The following is a 27,416-nucleotide window of genomic DNA, read 5'->3' as shown; positions in this document are numbered from 1 at the left end:
GTATTTTTGAACTAAGAATTGGTAAACCACCCAAAACTGCCACTTTATCCACTAAATACAAAGGTGCAAGCAATCTTCACCTAAGTGTTGTAAGATGAAAATAGGGGGGCCGGCCCTGTGGCCGAATGGTTAAGTTTGCGCGCTCCGCTTCAGCAGCCCAGGGTTTCACTGGCTCGCATCCAGGGTGTGGACATGGCACTGCTCATCAGGCCGGCAACGTCCCACATGCCACAACTAGAGGGACCCACAGCATAGAATATGCAACTATGTACTGGGGGAATTTGGGGAGAAAAAGCAGAAAAAAAAAAAAAGATTGGCAACAGTTGTTAGCTCAGGTGCCAATCTTTAAAAAAAAAAAAAAAAAAAAGAAAATAGAAAATGGTACTCCAAACACTTCAGTGGATGAAAATAAAAATCTCCCCCGAAAAACCAACTATGAAGCACAAGAAAACTCTATCAGAACCCTCCACTCTGAATTAAATATTCTCAAATAAGCATTCAAAAAAGAGCTTGAATCAGATATTCAAGCACGAAAAACTTTGACTATTTTCCCTTCTTTCTTTATCTCACTTTCACTCCCTTGGATTTTTAAAATAATTGACCACAAAGTAATTTTTATTCAAATCTATTTTTCCTTGGGCATCTTACAATGCAGTCTTCATTTCTGATATGAGTTTGCTTTTTTCTTCTGTTTCTATGGTTTAATCAACTCTCCTGTTTTTCAGGTTTTTTGCCCATTTCTTTTTATTATTGAATATGTATAGTTCAAAGTCAAAAGATATCTTAAAACCTATCAAACCAGATAATGAAAGTTTAAACATGAAGACAGATGACTAGCAGCATTCTAAAATGGTCTAGGTTCAAAGGCAACCATTATGACAAAGGCAACTTAACAAAGTTAAGACCATCTTAAATATCAAAAGATATAATAAAAAGAGCAATGAACACATCACATAGAGAAAGAGAAAAATCAAATTAATATACCACACAAATTACAACATAAAATAATAACAAGTTGAGACCAAACATAAAAATCATATCAATAAACATGAATGAGTTACCTAGTAAAAAAAAAAAAAAAATTCAGTTTGGCTCACAAAGCACTACCCAACTAAATGTACATGATACACAAAAAACACTCACAAAAACTGATCATACAGTAGATCACAAAAAGTTAGCAGTAAGTTAAGTATAAATATTACAAAAGGGGGCCGGCCCTGTGGCCAAGTGGTTAAGTTCACGTGTTCCGCTTTGGTGGCCCAGGGTCTGGCCGGTTTGGATCCTAGGCACGGACACGGCACTGCTCATTAGGCCATGCTGAGGCGGTGTCCCACATGCCACAACGAGAAGGACCCACAACTAAAAATATGCAACTATGTACTAGGGGCTTTGTGTAGAAAAAGGAAAAGTAAAATCTTTAAAAAAAAATTACAAAAACATTCTGTGATCACAATGCAATAAGACTAGGAACTGATAACAGAATCATAAAGTAAAAAGGTCCTTCTACCCAGAAATTCATTTAGAAAGACCAAAAACAATGAGATGAGCTCAAAATAATGAAAGGTGTGATACTGGTAGAAAAAGTCGCAAAGGAAGGCAGGTTTTAATGCTAAAAGCCACAACTCACGATGAAGATATAACAATTATGTTTATGTTCCAAGAAACACAGCAGCCACTTTTATAGTAGAAACTACAGGAGATGTAAGGAGACACAGATAAAAATACACTGATGAGAGACTTTAATATGCCACTCTCATATAGGACAGATCAAGTGGAACCAAAAAAGGTAAGGATACAGAAGAACTAAATCACAAAATCAATAAAGAGCATTCACAAAAACAGACAATATATTAGGTCACGCAAAAAACCCTGCAGTAAATTACGTAATGTAGAAATTACACAAACCCTTTTGTTTATAAAGCAATAAAACTAGAAATTAATAACTAAATCAAAAAAATAAAGAGGCTCTTCCACTAGGAAATTAAAACACCTCCTTTTAAACATCTCTTGCATGAAAAGGAAATAAAACCAAAATTACAGAATTTCAAGAAATAATGATAATGAAAACACTAAATATCAGAATCTATGGGTACACTTAAAGCAATGATCAGAGAAAAGTCTACAGCTTTAAACACATATAAATAAAAGAGAAAGAATAAAAATAAGGGAATTAAATTCCCCTCTAAAAGTGCTAGAAAAAGAACAAAAAAGCCAAAACAAACTGCAAGGCAGGAATAATAAAGATAAAAGTAGAAATTCATAAGTTAAGGATAAAAAAACAGTGATACCGATCAATAAATCACAGTCTTGGGGGTTTCTTTTGCTGAGGAAGACTGGCCCTGAGCTAACATCTGTGCCAATCTTCCTCTATTTTGTATGTGGGACACCACCTCAGCATGGCTTGATGAGTGGTGTGTAGGTCTGTACCAGGGATCCAAACCTGTGAACCCTGGGCCACCAAAGCAGAGCACATGAACTTAACCACTTCGCCACCAGGCCAGCACCCAAAATCTTGTTTTTTAAAAACAACAAAATAGACATATTATTGCTTAACTTTACTTAATCAGGAAAGAAAAGGATAAAGAACAAGCATATAAAATAAGAGATTATAAGAGTTCCCATTGAATATTTGAAAACCTAGATGGCAAGCTTAAACAGACCACCATCTGCAGAAGAAACAGAGAGTAATCAAAGAATTACTCCACAAAAAACCACCAGGTCCAGATGGTTTCAAGGAGGAATTCCATTAAACCTTCAAAGACCAGATAGTTCCAATATGACATTAATTATTCCACAGCACAGAAAATGATGAAAATCTTCCAAATTATTTTATGAAGCAAGTATAACCTTGATATTTAAATCTTATAAATATAGTCCCCTCCCAGAAAAGATGAAAATTAGAGACATCACAAATGAATATCATGTAAAAATTGTAAATAATAGGGAATAAAAATCTAACACATTATTAAGAAAATAATACACCATAGCTAAATGAGATTTATTCCAGAAGCAAAGGTAGTTCAGGGTTAGAAAACCCATTAATACAACAAACCATATTCATAGATTCAGGGAGAAAAAATTATGATTATCTCCACAGATACTAAAAAAGCCATTAACAAAATTCAACACTGATTCTCAGTACACTGAAGAAAACAGGAATGAAGAAGACTCTCATAACATGATAAAATACATATATTTTAGTGTTAAAGCCCGAATTTCCCTTGACGGAAAAATACTAGAGGTATTTTCCCTAAGATCACAAACACAATAATTCCATCATCTCCACTATCGTTTAACACTGTATTGGTGTTTTTAACAGATAATTTGACAAGAAAAATCAACAGAAGCATAAGGAATTGGGAAAAAAAGAAGTAAAATTACCTCTGTTTGCAGATTATGTTAGTATACCTGCAAAAATCTTAAAGAATCAATGGAATAAATGACAAAACTAGCTCAAACAATAAAATAATTTAGTAAGGTAGCAGTATACAAAACTGGCACACAGTGAGGCCAGCCGGGTGGTGCAGTGGTTAAGCTCATGTGCTCCGCTTTGGTGGCACAGGGTACTGCTCATCAAGCCATGCTGTGGCAGCATCCCACAAATAAAACAGAGGAAGACTGGCACAGATGTTAGCTCAGGGACAATCTTCCTCAAGCAAAAAGAGGAAGACTGGCAACAGATGTTGGCTCAGGGTCAATCTTCCTCTCACACACACACACACACAAATTAGCATACAGAATTCAACAGCTTTCATATATACAAACAATAATCAATTAAAAGACACAATGGTAGAGAAAAACCTACTTGTAATAGCAAAAAAACAGATAACGTATTTGGAAATAAACATGAAACAAGTGAAATCCACATGATGAAAACCCTAAAGCACTTCTGAAAAACACAGAAGCAGATGTGGACAAATCAGAAGACATCCCTTGTTCTTGGATAGACAGAAACCTCATGAAGATATCACTTCTCCTAAAGTTACGTTATAAAGTGTAAGCAAACCCAATACATTTTTTTCTACAGAGATAAATTTTTAGTTGACACTAAAATTGGTACTAAAGTTAATACTAAAGTTCATATGGAAAAATAAACATGGAAGAATACATAGAAAACAATGAAAAAGAAAAACGAGGAGTGATTGGCCCTCCCAGACATTAAGATGTACTGTAAAGCCTCTGCAATTAAAGCAGGGTGGTACTGGTGCATGGATGATAGAGTGACTAGTGGAACAGAACAGGAAGTCCAGAAATAGACCCAAATACATATGGAAATTGAGTATCTCAAATCTCTGGGAAAAAGGATAAACTTTTAAATTAATGGTAATGAGATAACTAGATAGGCATTTGGAAAAAGATAAAATTAGATCCTATCTCACACCACACACAAAAGAATAAACCCCAAATGAATCAGAGATCTAAAAGCAAAAAATGAAACCGTCTAAGTACTAGAGGGAAATATGGATGGATTCCTATATAATCTGAGTCTGGAAAAGAATTATCTAATTACAATTCACAAGCCAGAAGCAATGAAAGAAAAGAATGATGAATTTGACTACTACATAAAACAACAACAACATCTTAAGCAAAGTCAAAAAACAATGACAAACTGGGAGAAAATATTTGTAACACATAATCACAGATATACAAAGAACTCTTGAAAATTTTTGGAAAAAGGACCAAAAGCCCTATAGAAAAAAGAGTAAAAGACATGAACATACAATCCACACGTGTACAAAAAGATAAAGAAATAGCCTTTAGCTTATGAAAGATGTTTAATTTCACTCATAATATGAAATACACCAATTAAAATTATCATTTCTCATTTATCACATTGCCAAAAGTGAAAAAGTATGAGAATACGTTTTGTTGGCAAGGCTGTGGAGAAACAGGCACTCACTTACACTGCTGGTACAAGGGAGAATTGGCACAATCCATTATGGAGTGGAATCTGACAATATTTAACAAAACTACATGTGTTTACCTTCTCACTTAGAAATCTCAATTCTAAGAATTTACCCTGAAGATACACCTCCAACAATAACAAAATATCTATGCACAAGATTACTCATTGCAGTACTGTTGCAGAATGCAGGAAACAACCTAAATACGCATATATAGGAATGTGGTTGAATAATCTATCACACACACAAATGAAGTACTATGCAGCTATGAAAAATGAACAAGATCTCTGTGAACCAACAGAGTGATTTCTAGGATATATCTTAAGTGAAAAAAGCAAAGTGCAGAAGAGTAATGTAGAGTATGTCACCATCTGTGTAACAAAATAAAGAGGAGAGGGAATAAAAAAAATAGATATATCTATTCATTTGCATAAAAAGAAACACAGAAAGGATAAACTAGAAACTAAAGAGATTGGTTACCTACAGGGGTCAGACAGGAATGGAATGGGAAGGATGGGGCTGAAAGTGCGGTAGACTGGATGGAACGGGATGATACTTCTCTGAAAATGTCTTTCTGAATAGTTCTAACTTTTGGAACCATGCTAATGTTTCCTATACTTAGTAAATACATACATACATAAAATAAATTTGTATGGGAAAGAAGAAACTAAAACGGAATCCAATATGACACAAATTAACATAATTGCATTTCAAATGAATAACCTAACCAATTGAAGAGGAGAGTGGAAGAACTAACCCAACTAACTTTTGAACATAGGCTGAGGACAAAAGGAATTACACTGATCTCTAGTTAGTAGGTTTTTTGTTTTGTTTTGTTTTGTTTTGTTGCAGTGGTATGAATTAGCAATTCAGAAACTACTTTCTGTGCTTTCTTGGACTGAGCAAGTCAGTAATATACTGTGGATAATGGGAATCAGGCTTCTTAACATTGTGGAAAGCAGTTACAAACATGAAAATGGGCATGGCTAGAATGAACTCCACAGTACTGGAATGCAATGGGAGGTATAAGTATGAATTCAGTTAAAAAAATATATGTTTATATAGCTATTAAAATGAACATAATGTGGTATGTGTGTACTTCTAGCTCTGTTTATTAAGAGGGCCTGGAAACAATGACATCTCAATAGCAACAAGTACATCTAGTGCCCAGATCTTGGTTTCTAAATACCAAACTCTGCTAAAAGAAATTTCTCCTTGGAGAAATAGAGAACGCCAAGGCTGGAGCTGAGAAAATACAAGATGAGCCTGGAACACGTAGTTGTGCTAAAACATAAAGAAGTTCTTTAAAGAATCATGGGGTCACATCCAAAGGACACAGAGGCTGGACTGAAGGGGTTTCCACTGGCCAAATCTGGGACAAAGCGAACATCAAAATAAATGCACATGACAACTAAATGTAACATGTGACCCTGGAATGAATCCTAGACCAGAAAAACAATTCTTTAATTTTGTTATAAAGGAGATTATTAGGACAATTATGGGAATTTGAATAGTCTTTAGATAGATAATTTCTTGATTTTGATGTTTATGTTAGAGAATGTCTGTATTCTTAGAAAATACACATTGAAGTATTCAGAGGTAAAGAGATATATCTTTAACTTATTCTCACACCTTTCAGGGAAAACATATGTATGTATACAGAGAGAGTTCAAGAACGATAACACAAAACAAATATGGCAAAAATGTTAACATTTGGGGGATTGTGGCTGAAAGGTATATGAAAAATCTTTGCATTATTTTTGCAACTTTTCTGTAAATCAAATTACTTCAAAATAAATAGTTTAAAAATAAAATAAACATGGGGCTGGCCCCGTGGCCGAGTGGTTAAGTTCGCGCGCTCCGCTGCAGGCGGCCCAGTGTTTCGTTAGTTCGAATCCTGGGCGTGGACATGGCACTGCTCATCAGACCACGCTGAGGCAGCGTCCCACATGCCACAACTAGAATAACCCACAACGAAGAATACACAACTATGTACCGGGGGCTTTGGGGAGAAAAAGGAAAAAATAAAATCTTTAAAAAAAATAAAATAAAATAAAATAAAATAAACATGAAAAAGATCATTTCATATAGGACAGTAAGTACTAGAGGAAAATAAAACATGGTAATATTACAAAGAGTACAAGGAGTAGGGGTTGGAGACCAGCAGAGCAGTGCTTAAATTGGGAAGTCAGAGAAGTTAACATGTGAGCCAAGACCTAAATTACAAGTAGAACCAGCCCATTTGAAGATCTGGGGGCTTAGAACTCCGGCAAGGATATTCCATGTGTTCTAAGGTGAAAACAGGCTTGGTGCCTTCAAGATACACACACAATACATGACCATAAACATATCAAAAACTATTCAGTCCTACCTGTAATCAAAAAATAAAAATAATAAAAACAGTGAGCAACCCCTTTGTTCCCCATCAGACAGCAAAGAGATGGAGGGAGACCAATATCCAGTGGGTATCCTGCCTATCCAGATACCAATTGCTCAGCATAAGAAATCTTAAAACATGGACACCAAGTAATTCTCTTTTGAAAGTTCATCTTAAAGAAATAATCAGAAAGGCAAAGATTTACGTAAAAAGATTCATTACGACATTATTTATTACAGCTAACACAGGAAACAACATAAGTGGCTATCCCTGTAGGAATGGGGGGAGAAGACTTTGGTACATCTACCTAGGAGAATGCTATGCAGCCGTATGACACATGTCAAGTTAGGAAAGCAAGATAAAGAAATGGTATCTATACATCTCATGTAAAGAAAAGTTATCCAAATGAACATTGGGGGAAGGAAATGCCAATTGCCTTGCCTTCGGATGATGGGATTATGGTTCATTTTTTTAACTTGCTAAATTATATTTTTCTAAATTTCTTACAATGAGTATATGGGAAAAAAACACCTTGGAAATTAGAAAAATTATATCATACTATTCTTAATTTACCCATAACTATGAATTTTCTATCCATGTTCATACCTACAACCCAATTCAATGCAGTGCAATAACAGAAGTTCCTCTACCATTCAAGGGATTTAATGATCTCAATTTTCTAGACTGAACTCATGAATGGAGGTTCAGGCTGTCAGGACTTATGATAAACAGATGTTTAGGTGGCAGGGACCAGGCTACAGAGGAGAAACTTTCTTCCAATTGGAAAAAAACAGAAGTTATTTCTCTGGCTTGGCCTTTTAGAATTCATCTTTAGGTTTTCTCAAAGATTCCTTGTCCTTTTCCAGGTAAGTTGTTTTGATAAGTATTTTTGATATTCAGTGAAAGAACAGGTAAGAATGGATAGTCACAACTCCAAGTGCGGGCTGTAAAACTCAATTACTGCTGAATCAATGATGAAACACATTTAGAAGCTTAATATGAATAAATCATCTCTTGGTTTCTCTGGGACAATGTAAATGTATATACAACAAAAAATTTTTTTAAAGAATTGTTAGGGATGGCTTGGACGCAGTGTGGTAATGCAGAAAGAACAAAGACTTTGGAATGGAAACAAATCCAGGCTTTCACTACTTTCTAGCTAAGCGCCTTGATTAAACTTGTTAACACCTCTGAACTGCTGCCTTCTCTTTGAAATGGGGATAACACACCTGTTACTGTGTGAATCAGAACTAAGCTATGTAAGTGCTTAGCATATGCCTGAATCATAGCAAGACTCAAAAAATGCAGCGAAACCAAATAAACAAAAGACAAAACTAGAGTGAATTTCCCTCACCTCTTCCAGCCCTGATTTCATGCTTCATATTTTAGTTCTACAGCAGGGTTTCTCAACCTTGGCACGACTGACATTTTGGGTTGGACAATTCACTATTTAGCAGCATCTCTGGCTTCGACCTACTAGATATCAGTAGCACAGTCCTAGTTGTGAAAATCAAAAATGTCTCTGAACATTGTTAAATGTCCCCTGGGGCACAAACCTGCCCTCAGTTGAGAACCACTATTTTACGCAGATGATTAAAATGTAGAAACAACATCTAATAGGGCAAACCAAAATAAGTGACCTCATTTTTCCCAAGCTACTGAAAGCGAGCGATGGAAGAGCACGTTTCATTTCATATAAAGAAAGTTTTCTTTATGAAGGATCTCTATTGTCATAGAATTTGACTGTCTCCATTTAAATACAGGTTGGATAAGCGAACCTATCCAAGCCTCAGTTTCCTCTTATGACTGTTACATGGATTAAATGCATCCAATCCTGGGCTTTCAGGTCCCACTTATCACCCCTGACCCCAAATTCTTCATTCTACACGTACACTGTTTCTCCTCCTGACCCTCAAGTGGTCCTCACCCTTCTTGAGGCAGCTAGCCATGGGGCTGTAAGAAAAGCGCCTGAGCTGGCGGGAGGAAACTTGGGTATCAAATTTTGAAAAGTCATCCCTAACTATGGTGACTACCACTGACACAGGATATTCGCAGGTAGACTAGAATCAGGAAGTATACTATGCATCAAAATGTGAGTAAAATTAGACTGAAGAAATAAAAAGAGCACTAACTTGATTTCATTCATTTCATGAATTACTGCTGTAATCCATACTTTAGTTCAGGGTTAAAAAAAAAAAAGAGAATTCCTAAACTGAATAAAATCCATTTGAGAAATTTTCTTTAAATTCAAGGTATTTTTTTATGTTAAACAGTAGAAATTTCTAAAATAATTTACCAAGGACAATTTTAAAATGATCACCTATGATGATCATAAGCTACCTAGATGAAGTTATCAAGTAATTTTCGAAAAATCAAAGATCAGGCATGAATCAGAAGTCCCGGAAAAGAAAAATGATCAAGAACCTACAAAGCGGAGTTTCAGAAACAAAGCCATTACCATGTGAAAGAATGCCTGATATGTCTCAACGCAGAAATGAACACAAATGGTCCCACAGCTCACCTGCAGTTTCTGAGTCAGGGAGTCCCGCTGCTCCTGCAGCTCTCTGGCATTATCAATTTCTCGTTTTAATCTTTCTATTTCCTAGAAAAAGTAGAAAAAAAGTAGATTAATCTTTTAACAACATTTAAACTACATCAAGGAAAGAGAAAGCCTCATTTTTCCCTGAAATTATTGTCCCTGTCGTTTGAAAACAATAAAAGCTTTAGAAAACATCCCTTTATACTGACTTTTAGAGAGGTGACTTCATCTTTACACATATGTTGTCTAGTACAGAATGATCTTAAGAAACAAGCAACAAGTCTAACTTGGTGGCTTTGATATAGCACTGCTTAGAAACAACAATCTGAACATTTTAAGGTTGCTTCACGCTTTGTGGATATAATTCTTTCCTGGTATATTAAATCTTTTGACTGGAAACCAGAGAAAGCAACAGCTTGTAAAATTCATTTAACTTCTAATGGTTTTCTGTCGATTGTGTTAATGCAACTCTCATCCAGAAGGCAACAACAGGCGGTGTAACAGTCTGATGGCCTCACCATAATTCATAACAACAGAAACAAAGATGGGAAATATGAACCAGATTAATATCACTCAAGAAAAATTTCATCCTAAAAAACCCCCACCACCTCACTTTATTCCACAAAGTGCCTTTAACTCTGACACAGACTCTAACACTTTATACACGTTAGTAACTAGAGTGAAGACGAGTGAGTAGTAGCAAATACCTCCTCCTTCACTTTCAGCGTCTCTTCCAGTTCCTGTATCGTCTGATTTAATTCTGACTTATGGGTGTGCACTGCATTTGCTTGGCTACTAACACATTCAAGCTCGGTCACCTAAAATTAAATGAGAACACAAATTATTTGACCATTTCAAAGGACTTCTTGCTGAAGATATAATAAGCCCCTGATAGGTGAATAATGAACTTTGAATCCGTATATGAAAATTAATTTTGAGAAATATTAAGACACTCAGGGTAGAATGAATAGATTCTTTAAAGATATGAATTTATGACAAAGAAAAAAGACAACAGGAAATAATTATTTACGTGGCTTGGTCATGAAAAGTTTATTAAAACTTAAATTAAGTGGTTAATGACAATCGAGAATCCTGTAATGAAAGTCTTCTTTAAAAATTTCTTCTGAAAACATATTCAAAATCAGATATAGCCATCTGCCCTCCATCTGTAGCCTTCAAATTACATATGAGTTCTGAAAACTGGCCTTGCAGAAGCGAGTAGTTTTTCAAATACATTTCCAAAATGTAAGAGAATCTGGAAGAAAAGATATACTTAAAACACAACTTAAATCATTACATACTAGAATGACTTCACACAGTTGGGTCTGTTATGGCAAAAGATAACAGTTCTTGAGTCAATAACAATTTACTGAGGGCCCAAAGAGCAAAACAACTTTTAATAAGCACTTGATATTTTTTGAGAAAACAAAGAAGCACATTGTCCCTAAAGTCATATCATCCCCAAAGAGTCAAACAGAAGTCAACACAAACACACACACATACCCTACCACAGCTCTTTGCACACATCAGGACGGCATACGTTTTAGTTGACTCAAATACAGTAAATTCTAGACTATTAAAGAAACAGAGCAAATCCCTCTCCCTCACGTTTTTCAAATATCTAAATACCCTCCACCTTCTGTCACTCCACCTCTCCTATCACTTTCTTCCTTTCTATTCATGTACTACCAGCCTTGTGCAGACCCCTATCATCCAGGCCTAAACAAAGAGCAATGGCCTGCCTGGCCAGAGGACTTAATTAGAACCTTTGTCTATTTTTATCTCTTTTGCAACTGCTAACATTCATCTCTCATTGTGTGATGGCTCCATTCAAAGCTTTCAATTGCTCCTCTTTTCTACAATCAAATCGAAACCCTCAGTTCCTCCATATACTAGCCCCAAACTATTTAAGCATCCTCATTGCCCAAGACACTCACTGTGTACTTCCAACTAAAAGCACACAAGTTTCCTTGTCCTAAGAACAAACCACGTTCACATCCATCTTGTTGACTTAACCTGATCGTCCTCTCTTACCTCTGAAAACCATTCAGACTTTACCAAACCCTCAACTCTCAGCTCAGCACATACTTTCTCCAGAAAGCCATTCCTATTTACTCAAGCCCTCCAGACTCCCCTACCCTCTGTCCACAAAACTGGACATCTCTTCCAAAACCTTGGGAATTATTTCCCTATTATTTAACATATATTAGTTTTCTTTGTCCAATTAGATAATAAATTACTTATGAGGAGTTCCACTTCTGATAATGATGGAGCAGTTTTTACTGGATTAACATTCCCACAGATAACAATTCAAATCATGGGCAAAATGTATAAAACAACTGTTTGAAGGCCCTGGGGAGTGAACAAATTGGGCAAAAGACAAAGAATGCAGTCACACTGGGTGAGACACATTTAAACGTCTCGTTGCCTGAAGGCACTCTGAGTCTGTCTGAACTGCTGACCAGACCTCAAGCAAAAACCTGTGGTCTCATGTCCCTGAGAAGCCTGAGAATTTGGGGATTCTTCAGAACAGCTGAAACAGCTAGAAATTGAGGGAACTGTATGAAAGAAAGCCTTCAAATAAGCATACAGACTTCCCTCAAATCTCAGGCTGAACCCTGAAGTGAACACGCGTGGGTAAGAAGCCAAGGAGTCCGGGCGGGTGGGAAAAAGCTGGAAGGCTGAAAGGGCTAAGTTGTGGTAGTGCTCACCACAGAAAAGACAGTTTGAAGTTTGAGCCCCACCAAATCTGAATGCCTGGTAAACACCCTAAGCTTCCCACTGAAACCCCAGAAGGGTTATGGCTTAGAAATAAAGATTTCCCAGGACTAAGGGATTCACCATAGGATTAAGGGCAAAATAAAAATAAACCAACTAGTAAAGCATAAGTCCATGCCTCCACAAACTCTAAGTAATCTACAAGCAGTTTAACTGCTTGCTGAAAGAAAAATCAACACTATTCAGAGGAAGATAACAGAATCTATGGGCTCCATCATCTCATCTATAATGTCCATATACAGCTGAAAATGAGTAGAGGTGAACAAATAGGAAAAACGCAACCTACAGTAAAGACAAAAATCTCTCTAGACAACCATACAGAAAAGCTGGGAGAATTTGTTGCTAGTATGCAACTAAATACTAAAGAAAGTTATTCATGCTGAAGAGAAACGACATATGATGAAAATTCAAATCTACAGGAAGGGAAGAAGAGCACTGGAAATTATAAACATGTGAGTAAATAAAAAGATTCATTTCTTAAATTCTTTAAAATTCAATGGACTATTTAAAGAAAAAATTCCTTGAGGGCAGAGATTACACAAAAAGGAGATATGATAGCTCCTCAACGAATATTTACTGGCTTATGAGTTAATTATCATAAGGTTATTTTTTGTAGTAAAAAACACATAATGTAAAATTTATCATCGTAACTGTTTTGAGTGTACAGTTCAGCAGCGTTAAGCATATTCACGCTGCTGTGAAACAGATCTCCAGAACTTCTTCATCTCACAAAATGGAAACTACACTCATTTAACAACAAATTCCCTCTTCCCCCTTATAAGTTAACTTTTATACTTAGGATAGAATAATATTTACTCAGGGTTCTTGCTTTCCCTCCTGTCTCTATTCCATTTCTACCTTACTTCCCCTGTCACTCTGCTCCTATTACACTCCAGTTGTGCTCTGGTCCTGAGCCCTTTGTCTATGCAGTCACTTCTATGGTATTCCTTTTTTTTTTTTTTTTTAAGATTTTATTTTTTTTCCTTTTTCTCCCCAAAGCCCCCCAGTACATAGTTGTATATTCTTCGTTGTGGGTCCTTCTAGTTGTGGCATGTGGGACGCCGCCTCAGCGTGGTTTGATGAGCAGTGCCATATCCGCGCCCTGGATTCGAACCAACAAAGCACTGGGCGGCCTGCAGCTGAGTGCGCGAACTTAACCACTCGGCCATGGGGCCAGCCCCAAGAGAAAAAATTTTTAATATTTACCCATATTCTTATATGGTATTCCTTTTTAAAAGGGAAATTAGTGGCATCTGCTTCCTGCTGGGTGAATGCACATGCTCTGAATAAAAAAAATTCTTTATAAGTAATTGTTTGGGCTTCTGATATTAGGATTTCTGATTTTTCTTTTTCTGCTCCTTATTTCTATTATCAACTTTTATAAAAAATCTATATTGTTCAAATTGTTCTTTCTTTAGAAAACAATAGAATAAAATAATAAAAGCATTATCATGAACTCAGTGCAATGACATGTCAATTCAGTGTCTCAATTTCCACAGGAATTTACAGTTTATATTATTATTGCTATATAGATGAGAATACTGAGCAGAAAGAGGGGAATTAGTTACAAAGGTCATACAGCTAATAAGCGGCAGAATAGGAATTTGAAATCAGGTCTTTCGACTCCAAAAGCTGTGTATTCTTCATTCTCACTAAACTGTGGAAAATACTTAACCAATAAAGCCACATACACTACAACCCCTATAAATGTTCTGACAACCAACAAAAATCTCCAGATGTGTCTGTGCTGCAGTTTCCTCTGATGAAGGCGATCCGTTAGCCACAAATCCCTATGGACAGCAGCACTGAACTTACCCGCTTGTGCAGACGTTCTGCTTCCTCTTGATATGCAGCGAGTTGCTGCTTCCATTGTTTCACGTTGGCAGTGGACTCCAACAGGGCTGCAGTGAGCTTGGCATTATTTCCTTTGAGGGTGGCCAGTTCAGCCTCCCAGTGTTTGCTGATTGCTGAACTAAAATGAAAGAAAAGAAAATTCTATCCATTACCCTGAATATTGTTACTTTAAAAGGACAGCAGTACTCAGTTCTATTATTTGTTTTATAGTCCATGAATGTTTCAAAGACAACACAAAAAGAATAAAAGCACTAATATTTCATTGAAATGTTCCTAGTGAAGAAAACCTAGCAAGTGTAGAAATATAAAAAGTACCAAAGTAGTAGGCTTAATGTGGAATAGTTCCCTTCATTATGACAGATACAGGAACCTACAGAAGAGTTTCTATCCATTCTCTTTTGAGGAATAAATATTATATTCTGAAAAATATCTATAAACAAAACCTAAAAATGTACTATATTTTTAAAAGCATCAAAGCCTGAAGTACAATTTCATTCCTTCATATGAAACATATGCGGGCACTTCAATGTCAATAACAACATGTAATATAGTATGTCTTTTGAAATTATTTCATCTTATTCAGAATTTTAAAATGCCCAAAATACACAAATTTGCTGCAATAAATTGATTTCAGGTCATATGACAGCCTACATCTAGAAACTGGTTATAATGACTTAATTTCTGATAGAATTCCAGTATCACTTAAGAACAAAACTAAAGCAATCTCTTTTTCCTCACTTAATGTTCTAGTCTATAAGTTGCCCAGAGTTAAGTATCTCAACCAAGACAACTTGCTATTACAAGGACAATTCTATTAGTTAGGAAGACCCCTCTCTTGAAAATTCCTTTTGTTACTTCCCAATGAAGAAAAAATTGCCTCATTTAAAGTCTCATTAGTGAACAGTTTACTCCTATTAGTGAAATTCTACTAACTTCATCCCATTAACTAACTTGTGATGAAATAGCCTTCTTTAGTCAGTATTTTAATTTTAATAAGCCATTTGCATCACAGAGCAAATACTTTGATGGAAGGACATTTTATGGTAATTTTAATATATATTACATAAAAGAAAGTCTAGTTTCTATCATCAAGATTTCTAAAGCTCATCACCAGTAGTAAGACACATCAGCATCATAAGATCATTTCTGTGGTATTCTTGCCAAAAATGCATGACCCTCATTCCAATTATGAGAAAACATTATGTAACCCAAACTCAGGAACATTTTACAACATAATTGATTGGTACTCTTCACAAGTGTCAAAAAAGACAAGACTGAGAAACAGAACGGAGGAGACTAAAAAGAAATAATTAAATGAAATATGGGATCCTAGGTAGGTTCCTAGAACAGAAAAGGGACATTGGTGAAAACTAAGATCTGTAGCTTAGTAGTATTGTAAGAATGTTAATTTCCTGGTTTTGATAATTATACTATGGATATGTAAGATGTTAACATCAAGGGAAGCTGGGTGAGAGGTATACAAGGATTCTCTGTACAGTTTTTGTAATTTTTCTATAAATTTAAAATTATAAATTTCTCTATAAATTTAGTTTAAAATGAAAAGTTAAAAAATTTTCTAAAGTTTACCGAGAATATTTCACTAAAACATGAAAGGACAGAATCAAACAGTAAGTTTAAGCTATTAACTTAACACCGCATTTCCATCTTTAAAAAAAAGCTCCTTCTATTTCTTTTGTGGATGGTTTTCCAGATGCAGATTTTCTGAGCAAAGCAGGCACCAATTCACTTGCTCTAAGAGAATTAGATTTTGTTTTCAAACCACCCACCGATTTTTCTGATACAGAGATGAGTTTTACTTAAACGGGCCCTTCAATCTGACAACAAAAATCCTACAAAGAAATTTAAACACTTTACACAAGCAAATATCAAACTCTTTAAAAATTAAAAAGAAAAAATGATTTTGAATATTTACAAAATTGATTTGTTGAAAGTTTCATAATTATAAAGTAAGATTACCAAATGCCTTTAGAGCAGGAAAAAGAACAAAAATGAGGGTGTTTTATATTTTATTTCTCTAGGTTTTATTTTATAATCTATATAGGTAGCAAAGTCTATTAAAACATTGAGAACTCAGCCTACACCACAATTATTTCAATAATTATTTGTGTGATCTTGGACTAGTTTTTCAACCACTCTGATCCTTAGTTCTTCATATGTCAAATGGAGATTAGTCAGGATTTGCACTGTCCAAATGTCAGCCACTAGCTGCATGTGGCCATTTAAATTTAAATTGCTCAGAATTAAATAAAGTTGAAAACTCAGCTTCTCAGTTCCATTAGGCACATTTCATGTACTCAGTAGCCACACGTGGCTAGGGCCTACCATACCGGACGGCAAAGATATAGAACTTTCCATCGTCACAGAACGTTCTATTGGATAGTGCTGTCCTAGGTGATCTCTACATTTCTGACTGGTTTTTTAAATTCTGTGTTATGGGCTGAATTGTGTGCCGCCCCAGCCCCACCTCCCCCCACTCTGCTCTGCCCATTAATACACTGAAGTCCTAACTCCCAGTACCTCAGAATATGACTATATCTGGAGAAGTCAGGTTGAATGGGGTCATTAGGGTGGGCCCTAATCCAATATAACTGGTGTCCTTATACGAAGATGAGATTAGGACACAGACATACACAGGGAAGATCATGTGAAGATACAAAAGTATCTGGAAATGATCAAAATGAAGATAATTATAAAAGATGCAAGGCAATTCAAAGGAGAAAGAATAGTCTCTTAAACAAATGATGCTGAAACAACTGTATAACCACACACACACAAAAAAGAATCTTGACTCATATCTCCTATCTTATACAAAAATTAATTCAATAAATAACACTTCCAGAAGAAGCCACAGGAGAAAATCTTGTGACCTTTGGTTAGGTAAATATTTCTCAGATACAACACCAAAAGCATGATCCATTAAAAAAACTGATAAAAGGGATTTCATAAAAACTAAAAACTTCTCTTTGAAAGACACTATTAAAAAAATGAAAAGAGATTCTGGAATGCAAGGATGGGTCAACATACAAAAATCAATGTAATACACACTACTTTAACAGAATGAAAGAAAAAAACACATAATCATCTCAAATGATGTAGAAAAAGCATCTGACAAAATTCAACATCTGCTTTCATGACAAAAAAAATACACTAGAAACAGAAGGAAACTGCCCCGACATAATAAAGGCCATATATGCAAAGCACACGGCCAACATCAGACTCAATGGTGAAAGACTGAAGACTTTTCCTCTAAGATCAGAAGCAAGACAAGGATGCTGGCTTTTGCCACTTCAAATTCAACATAGTACTGGAAGTCTTAGCCAGAGTAATTAGGCAAGAAAAAGAAATAAAAGGTGTCCAAATTGGAAAGGAAGAAGTAAAATTATCTGTTTGCAAATGACATGATCTTATATGTAGAAAACTGTAAAGATTCCACAAAAAAAGCTGTTAGAACTAACAAATGAGTTTGGCAAAGTTGTAGGATACAAAAATCAGCACACAAAACTCAGTTGTGATTCTATACACATCGAACAACCCAAAAGGAACTTAAGAAAACAATTCCATTTAAAATAGCACCAAAAATAATCAACTACTTAGGAATAAAGTTAACCAAGGAGGTGAAAGACTTGTACACTGAAAACTATAAAATGTTGCTCAATGAAATTAAAGATAACACAAATGAATGGAAAGAAATACCATGTACATGGACTGAAAGACTTAATATTGTGAAGGTGTCAATACAACCCAAAGTGATCTATAGATTCAATGTAATCCCTACCACCATTCCAAAGGTGTTTTTTTTGAGAAATGGAAAAATCCATCCTAAAATTCATATGGTGTCTCGAGAGACTCCAAACAGACAAAACAATCTTGAAAAAGAACGAGGTTGGAGGTCTCACATTTCCTAATTTCAAAACTTATCACAAAGCTATAGTAATCAAAACAGTGTGGTACCTTAAGCCTGCATAAAGACAGCCTTAAAGGTCAATGGAATAGAGTCCAGAAATAAACTCTCACATATACAGTTAAATGATTTTCATATATATGATCACCATGACCATTCAATAGGGAAAAGACAGTCTTTTCAACCAATGGTGCTGGGAAAATTGGGTATCCACATACAAAAGAAGGAAGTCGGGCCTGTGTCTCACACCATATACAAAAATTAAGTAAAAATGGATCAAAGACCTAAAGAGAAGAGCTAGAACTATAAAACTTATAAGAAGAAAACACACTAGAAAAGCTTTATGACATTAGACTTGCAGTGATATCTTAAATACAACACAAAAAGCACAAGCAATAAAAGAAAAAATAGATAAATTTGGACTAAAGCAAAATTTAAAAATGCTGTGCATCAAAAGACACAATCAAAAGAGTGAAAAGGCAACCCACAGAATGGGAGAATATATTTACAAATCATATATCTGATAAGGGGTTAATATGCAGAATATATAAAGAACTCCTGCAACTCAACAACAACAAAAACCAAACAATCTGTTTAAACATGGGCAAAGGACTTGAACAGACATTTCTCCAAAGGAGACATACAAATGGGCAACAAGCACTTGAAAAGGTGCTCAACCTCACTCATCATTAGGGAAACGCAAATCAAATTCACAATGAGATACCATTTCACACCCATTAGGATAGCTACCACCAAAAAACCAAAAATATCAAATGTTGGTGAGGATGTGGAGAAATTAGAACCCTTGTGCGTTGTTGGTGGGAATGTAACATGGTGCAGCTGCTGTGGAAAACAGAATGACAGTTTCCAAAAAAATTAAGAATGGAATTACCATATGGTCTAGTAATTCTACTTCTCAGTAATATATCTAAAAGATGTTTGTACAACAACGTTCATAGCAGTAATATTCTCAATAGTTCAAAAGGTAGAAGCAACTCAAGTATCCACTGATGAATGGATAAACAAAATGTGGTACATACATACAATGGAATATTATTGAGCCTTAAAATGGAAAGAAATTCTGGCACATGCTACAACATGGATGAACCCTGAGGACATTATGCTAAGTGAAATAACCTCATCACGAAAAGACAAATATTATACGATTCTACTTAAGTAAGCTACCTAGAGTAGTCAAATTTATAGAGACAAAAAGTAGAAGGGTGGTTGCCAGGTGCTGGGGGAAGAGACGAACAGTTTCTGTTGAATGGGTATGGAATTTAGTTCTGCAACAGGAATAGAGTTCTACAGATTGGTTCCACACAGTGTGAACAGACTTAACACTACTGAACTGTGCACCGAAAAGTAGTTAAGATGATGTATATTTTGCCACAATTTTTTTAAAAAGGGAAAAAAAGGCTACATACTGTATGATTGCATTTATATGACATTAGTAAAAAGGCAAAACTATAGGGACAGAAAACAGATCGCTAGTTGCCAGGGGCTGGGGGCAGGGAGAGAGGCTGCTATAAAAGAGCAGGAGAGAATTTGGGGGGTGACAGAACTCTTCTTTACCTTGATTGTGTTGGTGGCTACACAACTGCACAAATTTGTCAAAACTCATAGAACTGTACAGTAGAAAGGGTGAATTTTACTGTATATGAATTATACGTAAGTTAAAAAAATAGGGGGCTGGCCCCATGGCCAAGTGGTTTAGTTCACACACTCCGCTTTGACGGCCCGGGGTTTTGCCAGTTTGGATCCTGGGCATGGACATGGCACCGCTCATTAGGCCATGCTGGGGTGGCATCCCACATAGCACAACCAGAAGGACTCACAATTAGAAGATACAACTATATACCGGGGGGCTTTGGGTAGAAGAAAGAAAAGAAAAAAAGACTGGCAACAGATGTTAGCTCAGGACCAATCTTTAAAAAAAAAAAATTATCACACCACCAAAAAAAAAAAAAAAAGGCTTTCTAAGCACTTTTAGATACTCTTCCTGTGACTGCAGGATTACAAATAATAAGAGCTGGAAAGTAAGGCCTTCTTTGACTGGGAAGAATGGTCTCTAAGCTGCTCCATTCATGTTTGCATTTGTTGGCAGGGAAGAGGCTGGGTGGGTAGGAAACAGGATGGCTGTGACACATAATAAGAGTTAAAAATCAAAAGGAAGGAGGTAAGGGCCTCTGGGGATGGTGATAGGAAACAGATAGGAGAGGTAGGATTATAGAGGCAGGGATACACAAAAGAAAGGAATGGGTCATAGACAAGGCGTATTTAAAATTGCTTTTGGACAGGACAAAATTGAAATGCCGCCTCTGGAATAAGATAGAAAAAGATGAATGTACAAAGTCTTGATATACTATAACTTGTTTACTTCACATCCATGAACATGCCCTGAGCCTCTAATATATTAGGTAGTGAGATCTGGCCACAGATAAGCCGTCCAATGGATTCCCATTAAGCTTTTTCTTCTTTACTCCGCAGAGCCCCAAAGTACTGCAGACTGCACTTAAACAGGAAAATAAATGTTGAAGAAAACTGTCATATCAAATACCTTTATGCATATTGCAAAGAGTATGATAAACCATAACAATTTGAAACTTAGTCTTGAAAGTACTACAGGAGAGCAGTTTGACGCCGTTTCTGTGTTTCTGCATTTTCTTATTCTTGATTCCAAGGTAAATAAATACATGTTTTTAAGGTCATTTTGCAATATCAACCAAAATTTTATCTTTGTTGGTAAATTTGAACCTTGCCTCCTCTACTTCATGAGCTGCTTCCTCAGTAATCCTTTCCAGAGCACAGTGTGAAATACAACTTAGGAAATAAAATGATTTTGGTTTTTGTAAATCTGCCCTGTTTTCTCTTTATTGCTTCCTCATATATCCTTTCACCATCTAGTACATTAGAACACCCTGCACAATTCCAGCTTACAATGAATTCCAAAGAGTATGCTGAAGGAAGTTCTGCACATGAGGCATCTGTTATCTCAGATGTGTTTACCCCTTATATATAATTTTAAATACTTTGCACACTTTTGCAATTTTGAAAAAATAGTGTTCCTTTCTCTAAGCTACAACTGTAAGATATCACATGCCTTCCCCATCAGACTGATTTTTAGCAGTAATTAATACCTTGGGATTAATTCTAATACCAAAATTTTAAGTTAGCATCTTACATTCCAGAAATACTTCTTAAAAAATGGTTGGGGTTCTCTGGCTGCTAATTTGGTCCTTTCTTACAGGCACAGTTTTGACAGTTTCACATTAAATAAACTGTTCACAAAGAAACCACTAAATTGTTTAGCTGGAGACACCAGTGAGTCAGAAGAGATATTGAAATACCACTATGATCTCATGTCTAAATGCTGGAATAAGGGGAAAATAACTCTATTCTTGTGACTGTTTGGTAAGGTTTCCCTTCAAAAAGGACCAGCTGGTTTCCTGTTGGCTTCAGATCTAGAAGTCTGATGAGGGAGTACAAAACACTCCAAAAACATCATTTGTAAGGTTCCTTGAACTGGCATTTTACAGTTTTTCTTTATCTAAAGTCAGAGTTCTGGAAGAAAGCAGTAAACTTCATGAAATTAGTTATGTAAAATCTAGAAGAAAAAGTACTATCTAACAAATAAACTATATAACGAAATCAGAGTTTAATGCATGAGCAACGCACTTAACCTGTGGGGTGATACTATATGCAAATGGTCAGTTGCAGAATTTAAGAAAGCTGCCTGGCTCCCATGCCTCCAGGGCCAGGCTCCGCCCCCAGAGTCTCTAGAATGGTAGTCCCTTGCATCTACTTCCTAAGCACGTTAATTATGCAGAACTGTGAAAAATATCCAGATAAGCTTTTAAAAGAGGATTTAAAAATAGGTTGCAATAGGCTTACTTCTTGACACTATTCTCAATATTGGTGGGGAGGTCACTCCCTAACTATGAAAGGAAGAGAGCTGACTTGAGTGCCCCACAATACTGCTTTGTCTCAGGATCTGCCTGTCGCTTTCTCTCCTCACTCACCCTCCACGCTTGTGACCACAGAAGCAACCAACATGGACTTCAACCTACTTGTGTGCCAGATTCTGGGCGAGCTGCTCTCACCTCAGCCTGTTGACCCTAACCTAGTTCCACTTAGAAACTAATGCTTTCTTGAACGGTTTAGGACACCAATTTGTCTTTCTTAATTCAATTTAAGTTACCCTTTTAAAAGAAAGAAATGCTTCTTAAATGAAAACGGAGTAACTGCATTGTTTATAAACAGTATTTATTATCAAAAGGACTTCGATGAGTAGGAATTTTAGGTCCTGCCAGGCAAACGATCTCATACAAAGGGTTTTTCCACTGGAGATAGCTGAAAGCCTTGATTTGCCTAAACGCGTAATGAAGTGTCTCTCAAAGTTTACTGTAATTTTAGCAACTCATTAACTTCCTTATCCTGTGTCCTTTTATCAAGTGTTCCATTGTTCTCTTCCTTATCCTCCTGTTGGCCCCTGCTTCTACATGCCGCTGCCTCTGACCCTTGCTTTCAATGTATGCCTTGATAATCCCCCAAGCCTGACTTTCCAGCTCAGATTCCTTCCCTGCCTCACAATCCATCATCTCTGCACGCAGCCTGGGGTGTCTGGGTTAACATACAACACAGAAACTGATGGCTACTGGTAAACAGATGAAGATATGTTTGCTGATAAACTTGCAAAGACAGCTCCTGTAGTGAACTGGAAATCACTTGGTCATACTCTGGGAAACATGGTGTTTAGAACTGAAATGGAATTTAAGTATTAAAGCTTTTAATAAACAGTGGCTTGGAAGAAAATCTGAGATGAGCCAAGTAGTTTTTAAAGAAACACTGTATCACCAATGTTATTGATAGACTCAAAAGATGATATTGGGTTGAAAAATGTGGATATAAATGATAGAGTGAAAAAGTAAATCAGAAGAGCTGGACTCTGAATATGATGAAATTATAGGGACAATTTAACCCATTTATTTCACATATATTACATATGGACAAAAGTGTTCCACAGAAATATTAACGTCTATGTCTAAGTCTGAAAGAGCTGATATAGTCAGTTTAATTGACAATGCTCTTTCTCGGTAATATATAAAATAATGGTGTGTCTAGTCATCAAAGGCATCTGAAATCAAAAGCATCATCAAAGGCAGGGAAGGAATCTGAGCTGGAAAGTAAGGCTTGGGGGATTATCAAGGCATACACTGAAAGCAAGGGCGGAGGCAGCGGCATGTAGAGCAGGTGCCAATAGGAGGACAAGGAACAGAACAACGGAAAATCACAAAATATACAATATTACTTAGCTCTGGTAAAGAAAATAAATACCACTGACTTTTCTGAGGAAGTTATAAAAATTAATCTGAAACAAATTACTTCAAAATGTATAATGTGTGCCTTTATCAGACTTTAATTAGAAACTTCTGAGTTGTGAAGAATTTTGTTAATTGTATACTTTTTGTTGATTGTCTATTAAGCAAGAACCATTGTGAAACAGTGATTAAAAGCATAGGCTCAGGTACACCTAAAACTAATACAATGCTATATGTCAATTATAACTCAATAGAAAACACAGGCTTAGGACTCTGCTGACTTGGTTCAAATCGCGGCTCCAGCCATTTGCTAGTTATGCGACGTTGGGTATGTCACCTAACCTCAGTAGGTCTCAGTTTCCTCAACTGTAAAATTAGGATTACTACCAACTATCCTCATTGGGTGACTCGAAGAATGAGTCCATATAAAAGTACCCTTGAAGAAAGCACAGAAGAGACACTCAAATGTTAGTACCTTCCATATATGCACAAGCAATAAAGAATCTTGAAGGAATCTTCAAGGAGCTATGAGAAAGCTAAAAAGACTTAACATTAAATATTTTAGAGAGATATTTTTGGTTAATGATGTAAATAACTTAAAGAGATGTAATTTAAATCAAACCCACACCAGGTGTGCACTCAATGATTTCTGTCGTCATCCTTAGGTACTATAGATGCATTATTTATAGTAAGTTTAAACCTTTGGTGTAGACCTCAGAATAAACTTAGCAAGCTAATGAAGGAGTGAGAAAATAAGTAAACAGAAATGGTTCTCATAAAGAAGTAAGGTTGATTTCTGATTGTGAAAGGAGAGAAGGGAAGGCGAAATCTGAATCTGATCTATGTTATGTTTACCTCCCGAAAACATCCTGTACTTCAGGGCAGAGTTTCCACTTGATTTTAGAGGGCACAAAAAGCCTAGTTCTGCCTCCATTTTTATTCACTAAAATGGAGGGACCCATAAACTCACTAAAAAGAGGCCCTTAGAAATCCCCTGGCTCCCATGTCTGTCATTCTGGCAATAAGAGAAGCCTATGTACATGCTAGAGCAGCTCTCACTGGAGATGGCTCCAGTAACATCCGCTAACATCGCGCACTGCCTGCCTGGCACACACCTTCTGTGGTCTCAGCCACGTGCCTCCAGGTAGCTGTAGCTAAGGAATGGATACAAGGTGAAGGGGCCACAGGCGGTCCTGATTCCACTTCTGCTTTCTACTTTGACTGTAAGTCCCTACCCACGATGATCTAAAACCTCTAAAGAGATACCCTGTGAAAATTTAAAGCAGCCTATTCTCTTTAAGGTAGGAAGTGTGGTTCCAGCTTCTTGCTCAAAGATATTTATTTGTGAAAGTCTCAAACTACTTTACAGGCATTTTAAATACTTTAACGTAAATCATACTTTCCCTACATCAGTGAACTTGGAGGGTTGGGTGCTGGATGTAACTGAAGGGAGTAAAACCTCTTCAGTGTCCCTACTGCTAGTTGATAAGTGAGAAAAGAATTCACTCAGTGATACTGTGAATTATGCATCTACCACCTTCATATGAGTCAATATTTGTGTTGGTTTCCCTTTTATAAAAACCGATCAGTGACTAAAAACTTTCTTTGGAAATTTATTCAGAGCACGATGTTAGATTATCCTATCAGAGAAATGTCTTCCGGGAAACAGCCTTACATACTAAGTGAAGAATTATGTTTCCCTCGTCTCTTATGAACACACATCTATGTTTTAAAAAATAGTGGGATCAATTAATTTTAAGCCCGTCCTTTTATGTATAGGGTAATAGTATTATAATCATTATACTTTATTCAAGAGAGAAATGAGTATTTTTATGTGTGCATTCATAATTTGATTTAGTTTTGGAAGCTAAGATGCCTGTTTACTTGCAAAGTAGGTCATTTAAGGAAAATCCATCTTAAAAATTGTTTAGCACATTATTTAGTATTGTTGGAGAAAACATTATAAATAAAATCATAGTAACCACTCTCAGTACTGGCAGAATGGAAAAGATGCTATTAAAAGAGAGTCTACCAAGCTAAAGTTGGGTGGAAATACATGGATAATTTTACAGCAAAACCTTTGTTTTCTATTTCTTGTCATGAAAACTTTTCTCTTAGAAATCAGTTCTAATCAATAATTTAATTGACCACGATTTTCTACTCAGAGAATTTTTGGATTTTAGTTTAAATTTGTTTTTTGTTTTGTTTTTTGCTGAGGAAGATTCCCCCCTGAGCTAATATCTGTTGACAATCTTCCTCTATTTTGAATGTGGGTCACTGCCACAACATGACCACTGACAAGTGGTATAGGTCCGTGCCCAGGAACCAAACTCAGGCCACTGAAGTGGAGGATGCCAAACTCAACCACTAGGGCACAGGGCCAGCCCCTAAAATTGTTTTTTTTAATTTTACAATTTTTTATATTGTTTTTTGTGAGGAAGATTAGCCCTGAGCTAACATCTGCCGCCAATCTTCCTCTACTTTACATGGGATGCCGGCACAGCATGGCCTGACAAGCAGTGCTAGGTCCCTGCCAGGGATCTGAACCCATGAACCCCGGGCGGCCAAAGTGGAGTGCACGAACTTAACCACTATGCACCAGGCCGGCCCCTAAATTTGTTTTTAAAGAAAGCCAGCGTCAAAAGACTTAACTTCAAATTACTTAAATATTCAAGTAATAGCATGAACAAAATTTTACTTGTAACTCTTATTGTCTGTTGGTTGAGGCAGACCATCACTACTAATGTCATTTATTTAATGCATATATGAGCTATGGAAATAATACGTGAAAGTGAGGGCCCTGATCAAAAGTATCATGCAAAAGAACTTTAAGCAGGGGGAGATGGTAATAAGAGAATATAGCTCAGAATTAATAATAGCTTAGTCCAATACAGATTGATTGACTACTATCAAGAGAGGTCTTTTGGTTTTCCCTCTAAAGCCTGCTTGATCAGCCTGGATGGAGGTAAAAGTCTGGTATAGCTCCGAGAGCCTACTTTACCAGGCAAGGAGATGAAGGCTGGCTGTACGCCAGCTCCAGATTAGCGCAGCCAGTCACGTGTTAGCTGCAGCAAGAGGATACAACTGAAATCTGTCAGGATATTCGATTTGTGTTGTTTTTCTAGTAATACTGACAGATTTGAGCATATCTATCCCATAAACTTAAGTTTCCCCTGATCCAACACCCTCTTTTGTAATCTGTGACTTTGAAAGAGTTTTGCTCTGTGTGAAGCTATTCTATACGATATCAAGACCATTGACTTGAGCTTCATTTATACCAAACTTATGCAACTGAATTTACTAACCCAGGTTATTAAGTCCAAATGCTGTAATGGATGGGGACTTTCTGTCCTCTATATAACACTAACAGAGCTAGGACTTGAATTAAGACTACTGCCCTAAGGTTTTCCAACTAAACTACACGTGCTCTTCCTCTGCTCTATTACTTTATGGATAAAACTGACTATTTACAGTCACACGTAAGTGTGCTGAGAATGCTAAGCAGAGATCACTGAAAAATAGATGACTACATTTCAACTAACTTAGAATATGGATTAATAAAGGTCAGTGATAATCAAATTATGCTAATCAGAAATGAAAATGTGGAAGTTGGGATCAAATCCTTGGATAGTCTGGTAAAGTATGAATTAAACTAATCTAAGTTATTGTTCCAAAGGCCTTTGATATCACAGCAAAGTTTGCAAAACGCAATTCAAAATGG

The 27,416-nt window shown here is 36.3% G+C and overlaps 1 protein-coding gene across 2 annotated transcripts in view; it reads right to left on the bottom strand.

The window, feature by feature from the left end:
• HOMER1 (homer scaffold protein 1) overlaps positions 1 to 27,416 on the bottom strand; it is a 121,067-nt gene that overhangs the window by 11,804 nt on the left and 81,847 nt on the right. For both annotated transcript variants that reach the window (XM_070234631.1, XM_023618107.2), the window contains exons 6-8: positions 14,414 to 14,570; positions 10,528 to 10,638; positions 9,803 to 9,883 (exon numbers count right to left, since the gene is read on the bottom strand). In XM_070234631.1, the coding sequence (XP_070090732.1) occupies positions 9,803 to 9,883; positions 10,528 to 10,638; positions 14,414 to 14,570 (349 nt within the window). The remainder of the gene's footprint in view (positions 1 to 9,802; positions 9,884 to 10,527; positions 10,639 to 14,413; positions 14,571 to 27,416) is intronic.

This window comes from Equus caballus, chromosome 14 (genome assembly GCF_041296265.1).
Source record: "Equus caballus isolate H_3958 breed thoroughbred chromosome 14, TB-T2T, whole genome shotgun sequence".
Taxonomy (NCBI): Eukaryota; Metazoa; Chordata; class Mammalia; order Perissodactyla; family Equidae; genus Equus; species Equus caballus.
Note: the sequence above shows the minus strand (reverse complement) of the source record. Positions and strands in the feature narration are given on the sequence as shown.